This window comes from Buceros rhinoceros, unplaced genomic scaffold (assembly GCF_000710305.1).
Source record: "Buceros rhinoceros silvestris isolate BGI_N320 unplaced genomic scaffold, ASM71030v1 scaffold6247, whole genome shotgun sequence".
Taxonomy (NCBI): domain Eukaryota; kingdom Metazoa; phylum Chordata; class Aves; order Bucerotiformes; family Bucerotidae; genus Buceros; species Buceros rhinoceros.
Genome location: NW_010420336.1, coordinates 53,464 through 66,969, shown reverse-complemented (window position 1 = coordinate 66,969; position 13,506 = coordinate 53,464). Strand labels below are relative to the sequence as shown.

The window sequence follows — 13,506 nt, the reverse complement described above, 5'->3', positions numbered from 1 at the left end:
TCCTGACAAGATTTCAAGCACTGGAAGATTTCAAGACTTGGCAGAGGTAGAAGTTGTTGAAAAACAAATACAAACAAGATATGAGGGTATGTACTTGCCTTCAGGAAAGAAAAAAAAATTAAAAAGGAGCGCAAGGCTGTGCGGTTAAGGGTTAGGATCCTTGTTCTCACATGTTAATGGAAATGGACATAGGGAAAAAGGAAGGAAAAGCATAAGGGAAAATTGCTCACCACAAGTCAAATTCAAAACATGACCTTAAATGGGCACAACCATTCAAATTCATAACAAGGTATGCTTTGTGAGAGAAGGAGGGAGAAACCTGCAGGAGTCCATATATTACATAATCTAGCTGAACCCTTTTTAAACTGTGAGAAACTGTAGCCTGAGGTAACTGATTATACCTTTGGTGAAACCCAACACAACTGTACCCTGAAAACTTACGCAAACACTGTGGAATGTCTCCTCGCCAAATTCCTCGACCCTCACAGGAGAGAATAGCTGTGTTAGAAAGCTGATAGCCTTCTGCACAGCTGTAACTCACACTGGCACCCCAGCGATAATCAGATCCTTCTACTTTCCCGTAGAGTACTGGCGGAGGAGGGCCACAGGTAATAGCTGTGTCACAAAAAAGGAAAAGTTTTGATTTCAAGACTTTATAGGGGTTAGGGGAATGAAACATAATATCTACTCATACTTTTGAAACAAACAAACAAAAAAAATTCATGCTGTTCAGTTCCAGCAAAGCATTCCTGTGTTGACAAAGCAGTCTATAAGAGACAGGGAAAAAAATTAAATAAAAATACACCACCTCTAGGCTTAGGAAGTCCCTGAGCTCTAGGTTGCTGGAAGCCAGAAGAGTATATAGCTTACCTAGTTCTGCATTTCTTCCCTATTTAGGGAAGAAATGAGGCTACTGAGCTAGGTAAAAATTTTAATAAATGTGATTTAATTCATTAAATATGATTCTACAATTCTAAATATTTTAATTTTATTTTAAATTAATTTGGCAGCATTATTTAGAGCCCTTAATATAACTTTATTCGTCTTCTAAGACGAATCACAGAATGTGTCCATCACAGAATGGACACTGAATTTATTGATAATTGAAGGCTAAGACTCAAAAATATTCAGGTGTTTTCCAGCTTCTGAGAGAGTGCCCAAAATGATGAAATCTGGAATGACCCAATTTACATTTACATATCAGCTCTTCCAACAAAGACTACAACCATAAAATCACTCGGTCTGTGATTTTTACGACAGAAAATGCAGTCAGTTGAATACATATGCCAAAATTTAATTAGTAGGCTAGACTGAGACATCACTTTAAAGCGGTACTAGATGAGTTGGCAGTCTAAGCCTTTTATAAGCAGATGCCCTAGGCTGTTAAATTTATTCCCTGAGCTCCTGTCGTAGTACTAACAATTTTCACCAGGCTGCCTTATTTGCCTTTGAGCCTCATCCCTGCTCTGACCTTTATGTTAGCACTTGTAATTACATAAAATGTAATTACTGCAACAAGGGAATCTTTTATAGAAAGTTTGGTTAGCAGGATCCGTTTACAGAATTTTGGCCATCTAATCCAATATAAAAAGGCCCGAAAAAGAAAACGGGTACTTTATTCCTAGCATTTTAAACTGAGCACTGTCATAGTCTTTGTTGCAGAGTGATTTGATTCTAGCGTAGTCATTAATGTTGCTATTCTGACTGATGTTATACACCACAGTATATGTGCAGAATAGATATAAATTTTATGCAAACACTTCTCCAAATGTGTTAGTTGATTTGCATGTTAGTTGTCCCAGAGAATGCTTTGACAATTTTTTATATAGAAATACACTGTTTAGTGAATTTTACATTTCGTATCAAAACAGTATTTATAAACTGTTCAAGTTCAAAAGCACACCTTTGCAAATTGGTTTACTCTGGTTCCAAGTGCTGTCTTTTATACAACGCATGGTAGATGAAGTGGCAGGCTCCATCAAGTATCCTGGATTGCACTGATAGCTGACTGTCTTATTAAAAGTAAAATCATTTCCAAACTGAATGCCATTTGCTAATGCACCTGGATCTCCACAGCTGATGACTAGTGAGGAAAAGAAAAAAGAGGAATATATATTTTTTTAATAAACATGTAATGAAACATTGAACTATGTATAATTAATGTCCTTTTTTTTAGTGTACAAAACAAGAAAAATTCTGATCATTATATTTCACACAAAATAAAAAAAATTAACCCCTGATTTTTAGCTAAAAGGTCATATTTGCAGGCATTGCAATAGTGTGGGCTAAATAATGTGTTCCCTAAATACATTAGCTTAAACTGCTATACTCTACTGCTGCAGACTGTTATGTTAATGGTAGTTTTTGACAAGACTTTTCCTTCCTTCATACTGAGATCTTTGTCCCATTATGCCCAACGTTGATGGTGCAATGCAGCTCCAGAAGAGATACGAAATTTCTCTTTTTTTCTGTATCACTGTACTGCTGTACTGCAGGGCTCGCCTAGTCAGTGAGGCTACTGCTGGTGTTGCAGCACACCTCTGCTTCATGCTCACCTTCCCTGATGGAGTAGCCCAGTCTCACCGCTACCTGACTCTTGGTCCTTAGCATAATAGTTATCAGTCAGATCTGACTCATTTGGCTCACAAAAACTGGCACAGTAATACATCCAATTAGATAAAAACTGATTTAGAACTACCAGAACTTCATCCTCTGTGCGTAAGCCACAAAAACAACAACAAAAAAAGCAAAGCTAAAGGAAACTCTAGAATAACACCTATATTTAATGCTGACATTCATGAGGTAAACAAATACATAAATGTTACCTATGTATCCATTGGAAACATCTAGCATGTATTAAAAAGATATATGTTATTAAATACATAAAGTATTGATGTATTACAAGATACATGAATGGGGGGAAAAATGTGCTGTTTTATCTAACACAATCATAATTTTCAGGAGGAAGACTGGATGACTTACTTCTTTAAAGCTTTAGAGGAAGAAAGTTTTTTTCTGACCTGTGCAATCTGGAGCAGTGCCAGTCCATGTCCCATTAGCTGTACAATGTCTAGTAGTTAGCCCTGAAGTTTTGTAACCTTCCCAGCAGGCATAAATGACTGAGCTGGAGAATAATATTCCATCAGTGTATATTATCATACCATTAGCTGGGGTGCCAGGGTTCCCACAAGACACAGCTGTGAAGAAAAGGTTAAAGAAAAAATCAATATTCCCATGATAGGTGTCTAACTGGAAAAAAAAAAAAAAGTATGTTAATAGCCCATCTTTTAAAAAAGCTGCAGGAAGTTATACAAAGAAAATGTTTAATATATATTATTAGAGTATATTCTTGAATTAGTATCTTAATTCTCTTTGCTAATATGATCACTTTACTTTTGTTTTGCTTTTTTGGTTGTTGATTCAGATAGTGTGTATTGTTTGTTCCACTCTACCCAATACAGGCATCAGAGAGAAGAAAGCTCCTTGGGGTCTTTCTGATAGACTTGTGCCTCTGTTTTGCCTTCAGGTACATACTTCTATTCTTTTCCTGTCTTCTGGTGTTTCATCTTTCAATCATAAAAATGCATAAATAGCAAACTATGATCTTCCTGTCCATTTCTTTTTTGATTCAAGAAAAGATCAGACAGTCTGTATTGGCCTCCATATTTTTTTTTGCCATCTGTAACTGTATATTAGGGCAATGATTATGTTTCATCTTCATACACCTGAGATTTGACAGTATTTACTTTTATCACATGTTGATTTTTTGGAAGGGATTAGTGGTTTGCTTTTTTTCCACAAGTGACCAGCCAATCATAAGAATAATTTGTTTGTTTGTTTTGAATTTTTCTAACAACTTTCCTCTAAAGTATCTTCATTTGTCCATTCTGTCAGGCAAGGCACTGGCAAAAGTATGGTAACATTCCACTGTTGGAGAAAGACTATTCCTCTTCATAGGAATAACATTAAACTATCATGAATTTAAGAGATTAACAGGGTTAATCAAGAGTTAGTAAGAAATGTGCATCTAAATCAAAGTCTTTCCTTCAGTCTTCCATGAAGTCATTTGTAAGACTGGGAGGACTTACTTCAACTGCCTCACGAGTTGGAAATTCTTTCTACTCTTCCTACAGTACAAACGAGTGTGGTCTCTGGAGAAGTGAAATGCTTTAGTCTATTACAATGATACAATCAAATATGAGTATGCTTAAACTTTATGGCTTGGAATATTGTGGCGGATTAGCCTTGGCTAAAAGCCAGCTGCTCGCTCACTGCCCCATTCTCAGCGGGAAGGATGACAATGATCGTGGGTCAAGATAAAGACAGGGCAATTGCTTACTAATTACCATTGTGGGCAAAACAGACTCACCTTGGAGGCAATTCCTTTAATTCATTTCCAGTTAAAAAAGATTTGGATAGGGACAAAAAGACAGACATTAAACCACCACCTCTCCTCCCGTCTTTCCCACAAAAAAACTACTTATATATAATACTTATTTTACTAATTACTTAATTCTTTACTTCAATCTCCTCTACCTGCCCCACAAGCAGTGCAGAGGCAACAGAGAATGAGGAGTTATGGTCACTACATAGCAGTTTGTCTCTGCCTTTCCTTCCTCCTTAGGGAACTGAAGGAATTCCTGTCATAATCATACCTCGAGCTGCATAAAAAGGAACATGGTCAGCAGATCAATGGAGGCGATTCTCCATCTCTACTCCACTCTCGTGTAATTCCATCTGGAGTATTGCATCCAGTTCTGGGGCCCCCAGCATGAGAAGGACATGGACCTGTTAGAATGGGTCCAGAGGGGTCCACAAAAATGATCAGAAGTCTGGAGCACTTCTACTATGGAGAAAGGCTAAGAGAATTGGGGTGGTTCAGCCTGGAGAAGAAGAGGCTTCAAGGAGACCTTATTGCGGCCTTTCAATAATTAAAGGGGCCATATAAGAAAGACAGAGACTTTTTATCAAGGCTGTAGTGACAGAACAAGGGTTAATGGTTTTTGAACTGAAAGTAGGTAGATTTACATTGGACATAAGGAGAAATTATTCATGATGCATGAACAGGTATGCATGAACTGTAACAGGTTGCCCAGTGAAGTTGTGGATATCCCACCCCTGGAAGTGTTCAAGTTCAGGCTGGATGGGGTTTTGAGCAAAATAATCAACTGGAAGATGCCCATGGCAGGAAGGTTGGACTAGATTATCTTTAAAGGTCCCTTCCAACCCAAATCATTCTATGATAACACTAATAAAACAAATTAGAGGCTCTGTGCAGATACTGGTCAAGGTACAACACTGAGCTACATTAGGAAAGCCTGGATGCATTCATTATGGTTAAACATATTTATGGAATTTATGCATAGACTACAAGTCTGCAGATGCTTAACACCTGACAAAATGATAATTTGACAGTGGATTACTATAAAATAAGCCTTACACTACTTATCATACTTATTTTACTTATTACATTTCCTCATATTTGCTTAATTCAATTTATCATATCTTTGTATTTGTATGAATCACAAAATCAAAGAATCAGAGAATGGTAGGAATTGGAAGGAACTTCTAGAGGTAATCTGGTCAAGAAAGACCACCAAGACCCAGTTGACCAGGACCATATCCAGATGGCTTTTGACTGTCTTCAAGGATGGAGACTCCACCATCTCTCTGGGCAACCTGTGCCAGTTCTCAGTCAGTCTCACTGTTAAAAAGTGATTCCTGATGTTCAGACAGACATCCTGTGTTTCAGTTTGCATCCATTGCCACTTGTCCTGTCACTTGACACAACTGAGAAAAGCCTGGCTCCATATTCTGTATACCCTGGCTTCAGATGTATATATATGTTGATAAGACAATTCCTGAGTCTTCTCTTCCCTAGTCTGGACTGTCCCACCTCTTTCAGGCTTTCCTCAGAGAAGAGATGCTTTAGTCCCTTCATCATCTCAATGGTCCTTTCCTAGACTCTATGCAGTAAGTCCATGTCTCTCTCTTACTGAAGACCCCAGAACTGGACCCTGCACTTCAGATGCTGCTTCCCCAGTGCTGACAGGAAGGACCACTTCCCTCCTAAGGCAGCCTGGGATACCATTAACTTTCTTTGCAACAAGACAATTTTGCAACAATTGTAAACAATTATGTTTAACTTGTCCACCAGGAACCACAGCTGGATGGCCCCCAGCACAATAGTTAGAATCTAATAGTTATAGATAATAGGATTCATTAAAATAAACAAAATTTGCTGATTAAAAATGACTCTGAGGATTACTGATGTTTGGAATAATACCTAACTGCTTTTGTTTTAATGAAGTCTTAATCACTTTTTATGTATAAAAGTTTCAAATACCGAAGAGGAAAATTCAGTATATTGGAACCTGAAGGGCTGAAAAGACATTCTCCTCCTAATCTCATCCTTGTTTACACTAAGCAGAAAACAACTGAAGGAGAAGAGAAAAAAATGTGAAGGAAGGGGCCTTTGTCTTCATTTGTTTGTGGTAGATTGATTTTTCTTTTTCCCCAAAAACAAAGTTGAAGCAAAAAGATAAAAAACCAGCAGCATTTCAAACACTGCTAATTGATGCTGAGTGCTGCTGTCCTACAATACTTTATGTCTTCTTGCAAGGAAATAAGAAAGGACACTGCAAAACTTCAGTTTTCTGCTGAAAATACAGATTCCGTGCCCTCTGCCATTTTCATACAGTTATGGTGATACCTACACTGACAGAAGATTAGTGTGTGCTGAAGAATACTGCAAAAGAACAATTGTTGGATGAGGATACTACCATAAAATCTCTAGGTGAAAAATAAGAAAATTGTTAAAAATATTTTGTCCTGTCTTCCTTCCTTCAGCAGACAACAGGATGTATTGAATCCATCTACTTCAATGGATTAGACAAAGTAACTTTTCAAATATTCTTGGAAAACAAGAAGTAATTTTAAAGTCTTCCATTATTGCTTTCTAATTCTGACAGTGCATAAAATGTGTAAAAATTCTTCATTAAGAAATGTGATTTCCAGAAATATTCTCTGCTGCATTTCTTCTGAAAGAGCTAGCATAAAAATAGCACATTTTATAAAAAATTAGCCTAATTTATGTGGAGAAATATGCATTAATTTATACTTAGTTAAGTATGCAACATTATTTTCTCATCTGTTCAGTCCTTGATGCACAGACATTGCATAGAAAGAGAAGATTAAAATATTGAATTGTTAGAAGATGGATGACAGATTTATTTATCACTCCATTTTCATATATTCACTCAGAAGCATTTGTTAATTCTATGTTTAAAACTCAGGTAACTATATTTAACTCACTATTTTCAGGATCAATATTTGTTAAACTAGAATTATTTTCTCACAATCTTCTTATAAATGTATACTACAAAACTTTATCAGTTTGGATTTAAGTTTTCAAGCAAAATATGAACTGCATCCAAACTCTCATATATCAAAATTCTGCAAAGCAATATTAAAATATACTTCTGGCATAGAATATCTTTTTAACTAAAGAATAAAATGTTATTACTAAATTTCACTCAATGGAATAACAAATGCTGATTGTATCAATACCTACCTTCACACACAGGCTGTGTACCTGACCAGGAGCCATTAAGCAGGCATGTTCGTTCTGCAGATCCTCTCAGCTGATAACCCATTTCACATGAGAAACGTAGCAGACTTTTTATTTTGAACTCATCTCCTAGTCTAGATCCATGAGCTGGTACTCCTGGATCATCGCAGTAGCCAGGATTATTCCCTGTTAAACCAAACACAGCAGAATTATTGGCAGAGATGTTATGTTCAAGTACAGTGGTAGTGAAGATAATCTCTTGTGAATAGTATCAGTCACTGCATTGTTTCTGTTATAATCCCTGTTCTGTTAAAATCACTTTTCTTCCAGTGTGATGGCACTAAACCAAAGCCGAAGATGAAAATAACATGACTTTTTATCACACCTATTTTTTCAGACCCATATGGACCTAAACATAGAATGTGATATAAACAAAAGGTAATTATGAACACAGGAGGTATTCAACATTTTTTGCCCATTCAACAAATTTGCTCTCTTTTTGACACACTTTTTTTTTGTGTGTGTCTTCTGCACATTGTATATCATTAATCAAGTTCTCTGCTAGTAATAACAACAGCAAGAGTAAAGTAAATAATATTCAAGTTTCTTAAAAAATATATTTGAAATACATATATTCTTAGAAAAGACTAAATTGTACCTGGCCCTCTCTGCCTGACAAGAATGGAAGGGACACAGCATAATTTTCTCTATCTTTTAAACTCTTATGCAAGTACTGGTTAAAATTTTAGAAGAGAGAGAAGGTGCTCAAAAACATACCTCTCAAATGTGTCCCCACAGGTCTCCTGAAGCAGTCAACTGCCTTATCAGATAAGGTGGCTGCTACAGGAAGTGCTACCCAAGATGATCAAGGAAGTATGGTCTCAGCATCAACAATTTATTATAAATTTTGACATAAAATTTTATCTCAAATTCCTGTGTCTAAATTCTAGTTCAGAGCAACATTATTCTTCGTTCTCCATTTTTAAATTATATGTCTGGACTGAATTTCTACTAAAACTATGGTTTGGGATTTTTTTCAAAATATGCATAAATAATTCCATAGGTTGAAATCTGAATCTTCTTACATGGGTCTTTCATTACAGGCAGATGACCAATGAAGCTTGAACAATAGAAAAATGTTGAGAAAACTCTAACTTTTTCTTAGAAAGGAACATTTTCTAAAGTCAGTAAGTATAATTATGTTTTCAGTAGAGCAAGTTTGAGACAAATACTTGGGATACAATCATGCTTCCTGTAAAAGGAGACCATGACAGTTTCTGAATTTAAGGCTAACTTCCTGGCTTCAGTTGCATCCTCTTTGTTCAGTACCAGTTTCTTCTAGAACAGATTGTCCTTGTCACCCTGCCTTACAGAATTTGGACCTAGATTTCTTTGTCTAAATATATGCTTTTAAACAGTGTGAGTGTCTTGAAGCCAGCTGGTATATTTTGTCCACAGCTATACTGTTAAACTCACTATCCAAAACAGGGCGGCTGCATAAAAAGAGGCTATTGAGAATGATCTGCAGCACACTCGAACATGTAAAGTATTTGTGGATTGTTTGGTGGAGTGCTGGTTGGGATGGGTGAAAACCATTTTGGGGATAATTCTAAGAGTATAATGGTCTCGGTGACTGAGTACTATTATCCATGACTTATGCCCCGGCACTCTTCAATCAGTAGTCCAGATGTGGTCTCTGGATGCCATCTGTTTCCCTTCACTCCAAGACATTACTATCTCACAGACATTTTTGTTTGCTTAAAATGTGTGAAATAACATGAGGGCTGCTATTCAGGCTACCACTGTGGCATATTTACAGCACGAAACAGATAGGTGGCACATACTTTGACCTGTGAATGCAAAGACTGCAGAAATTGTTCAGGGCAGAAGGTTCTATGATTCTAAAATTATGATGATGTTTCACTTTGCTTTGGGACTTTGATGAAGGAATTATTCCAGATAAATGACCAATTCATTTTTTTCTGGACACATCTGGTTTTGCCTTAAAAGAAGTTTAAACTGGAGCCCTGCAAGTTTACAGTGAAGGAGTATAGACAAAGGTAGTTATAGTATTATGAAGGTCTGGACCCTTTTTTATTTAGCAATGTAGAAGACTACATATCCATTACTGAAAAATTAGTGTAAGTCATCTTAAACAAAAAATCTCAACTATCACTTAACTCATAAGATACAAGTATCCATGACTTGAACGGGTCCCAAGTGACCACAGACCCTGAGATCATATTTATACCATCATACAGTCAAATATATATTAATATATAATAAAGAAATAAACCCCATGCAGAAACCATGCAGGTTTCTAGTGTTATATTGGGACCATTTTTCATATCCCTTAAGTATAAGACCAATTAGCTGTCTCAGTTATCCTGGGCACAATCATTCTTCACTGACATTATGAATATAAATTATTCCTTTTTTTTTCCCAAATGGAGCAATTTCCTGAATACCCAACAAGGAAAGTGTAACTATTTTTATAATTGTAGATATTTTAGACGAATGAGACATAAACCCTATAGGGCTTTTTTGTCTGATTGTTTGGGAGGTTTTGGTTGTTTTTTAGTTGAGTTAACAGAGATAGGTTTATCATTTTCCTAGGGAATCACCTTGCTCCCAAGATGGTGTCACATCATGTTCAAACTTGGAAAATTAATTCTGCATCAGCAATAATATTTTAGTTACACAACACATATTTTTCATATCATAAGAGATGACTGCAGTGGTCTTTAATGTTTTAAAAATCTATGAGCTATAAAAATATTATAATATTTATGACCGATATCTGAAGACTCTCGATTATTAGCAATTATAATTTCTTTCCACCAGCATGAGAGTTTCCCTTGTGGTAGGAAATGCTGGGTAATATCACTGGATGGCTCTGACCATCAGTGCAATCTCAGATCTGGCATTTTATACTGGATAAGACAAGGTGTATGTTACATAAATGTGGGCTTACGATAAGCAAGAAAAAGCCAATTCTATGTCAAATTATCTGTATTATTGTCCTGCAGGGACTCCTTTCAGGTCTAGGCATAGAGACCTCGAAGGAAGCGAGATCTATTGGTGTGAGAAGACTCTAAGTAACTACTTTCCTCCTTGAGCAGCAGAGAATATTAAAGAAGCATTAGTGATTTAAATTCACCTGCTTTCCTCAGTGCTTCAAATCCTGCTTAGCATCTTTGCAGAATCAGCTTATGAGTGGACTATTTTCAATGAACACTTATTAAGAACTTCTGCAAAGTACAGAATTTAAATAACTTCCACCTATTTAAATTAGGTCAAATCTGAACTGAACCACTTTGGGTCCGATCAAGCCAACAGTGGACATGTCCAAAAGCTTAAGGGAAGTTATAAGAGGATTTTTATAATTTGTAATTATGGAAATTTTTTTTCATTAGGAAATTTTCTTAAAGCTGTCAGGTATTTGGTTTTTTATATACCGAAGTGTGTAGACTTGTTTCCCCTACAAAACTTATTAATGCACTGTGGATGTCCTTAGTAGCCAATACTTGTCTGAGTTCTTGACTTCAGCAAAACTGTGTAATGTTTTAAGGCTTCTTCTAAATTTGCATAGTTAGTCTGGAGGAGAAAAGAATTTTCCTGTACTTCCAGACAGCACCAAGAACGTTACAGAGGTTTATGTTATTTGCACATTGTGACACTAATAAAGAATATTTTGTAAGTGAAAAGAGGCCCATCATGTATGGAGTTTAGCATCTAATGTCTTTGCTGTTTTTGATCAATATTTTCCTACGTGGCAACCTTTGTTTGCACAAAACAGTCTTCATAAAATAAAATTTAATACATGCATCCTTTTTAAGCATGCTTTAAATAGTGTTTTGTGGCTTCTATATACTGATACAGTATACAACTATATCATCTAGCTAAGGAGCAAAATTACAAAATAATGACAACGTGAATGAGACAATATATGAGAATATTTCAATAACTGGCTATAATTCAGCTGAGTGGCTATTGGTGAAATTAAAATATGCTTGGAAAAGAAACAAAACAAATATATCTGACTGTATTTTAAAATTGCTTGAAAATAGCATTATTCATGTAATTACAAGATGACATTCAGAGGATGATTGGTACAAGTACCTGAACAGTGAGGCAGAGTCCCACTCCAGTGGCTATCTTCTTGGCACTCCCTAGTAGAATTTCCTATGAGCCTTCGACCGGCTGTGCAAGAATAGTGAATTATGGAACCATATGTAAATTTGTCTCCTGAAAGAATTGCATTGGCAGGTACCCCGGGATGTCCACAAGAAATGGCTAACAGAGGAAAGAGCACAATGTTACATATTCATGGCACAGAAAAAACCTGTTATAACCTTTAAATATGAAGCTGGTTCTACACAACATAAACTTGTGTCTGTATTTCAACTTCATATCTACATTTTTTGCTGTTGCTATACATGATTTACTAGTCATTTGTAAGATTAAACATTAAACTACGTGTAAAATTAACCTGTCCAGTTTAGCTTTTAGCTTTTCCCTGAAAATGCACAGAGCTCTCTTTCCTCATTCATTTCCATTCCCTGTCCTTCCCTACAAATAACACATTATTTCTGTGAAGGTTGGGAAAGAGGTAAAAAAAAAAAAAGGTTAATGTTGCAATATGCTTATATATTACAGATATGATAATGGTAAGTAGCTTTATCACATCTGTAAAATAACGAGATGAAGTTTAGGCAGTATAGAGAAATTTAAAAACTTAATCTGTAGTATTATTAATGTGCTGCACTAGAGAGAACAATAAGAAGATAGATTATTGTTAATTTTAATAAATTATGAATCATATTTATGCTTAAAGTTAATGTCTACATTTTGTTTGAGAAAAAATTCAGATAAAGAGTTTTATTACAGTAGTACTGTTCAAACAAGTAGTTCAGATCTGTTATATGAGGAAACATAAGTCATCTTAAGGTGAATTGGAAATCAAATTCTGAATGCTTCTTGTGTAAAACTTAGGTCATCCAGTAGAGAAAGAAAAACCAAAGAAAATAAATTTTACACAACCTTAGTAAACTGTCAAATGACTTAGACAACACTTAGGCAGAGCAATTATACTTGAGCAGCTATATGAGTTACTTGACTGAATGATCTATGGGTCAAATCTATTTTTAGGAAAAAAAAACAAGCTGTTATTCTGATGACTATTACTCCTGATGGACTTCAAAATTCTTTCTGCTATACTGAGTCCCATGATAATGCCAAACTGATTGCACAGTGGCTTTCTGCCATAAGGCATGATCCTGACCACTGCTCTTTCACTGCTGTATGTATGCTTCTCTTGCTTTCCTGGGGCTGGCTTAAGTGTTCTTGAAGCAAATGGCAAACCAAAACACAACACTAATCTGGCTGAACAGTACTCCCACAGAAAAAAACCCCAGTGTTTAGTTTTCAGCCAGATTAGTCATCTTAACTTGCTTTAGTAATATGCAAATGCTAGTCCTGCCACAATTCTGTAAGGAACCGCAGAAGGTGATCAGAGTTTTTGGAAGAAGATCATAAGTAGGTCACCTTAATGTGGCTGAAAAATATTTTGTAGCAAGCAGTGTGAAATATTCTCTGTTTATGAAGAAAAGAAGCATCCAATTTTAAGCAATGACACTCATAGGTGCTGCCTCACATATAGAAGAGCAATGTGTTTCTGTTTTTTTACTCTTAAACTAGAACTGTTCATGGTGAACACTTTGTCCACCTTGGGTTCAAAATTTATCTCACCTGCATTTCCAAACACTTTGCCATATCACCAAAAGCAATCTTATCCTAGAAAAGGTTATCCCTGATAACCTTTGAAAATTACATTTCTCTCATTGTACATGAAAAGACCAGAATGACTTCATCCATGAATAGATCTTCCTCATAGAAAGAGCTCTATTTGTTTCATGGAGTTTTTCTTAGGGGAA

General features: G+C 36.0%; 1 protein-coding gene across 1 annotated transcript in view; it reads right to left on the bottom strand.

Annotated features, from left to right (window-relative positions):
• Window positions 1-13,506, bottom strand: part of LOC104496184 (CUB and sushi domain-containing protein 1-like) — a gene marked incomplete at its 5' end in the record, with an annotated part of 81,179 nt that overhangs the window by 21,879 nt on the left and 45,794 nt on the right. The window contains 5 exons of the mRNA XM_010139265.1: window positions 442-615; window positions 1,904-2,083; window positions 3,021-3,197; window positions 7,574-7,756; window positions 11,693-11,866. Coding sequence (XP_010137567.1) covers window positions 442-615; window positions 1,904-2,083; window positions 3,021-3,197; window positions 7,574-7,756; window positions 11,693-11,866 — 888 coding nt within the window. The remainder of the gene's footprint in view (window positions 1-441; window positions 616-1,903; window positions 2,084-3,020; window positions 3,198-7,573; window positions 7,757-11,692; window positions 11,867-13,506) is intronic.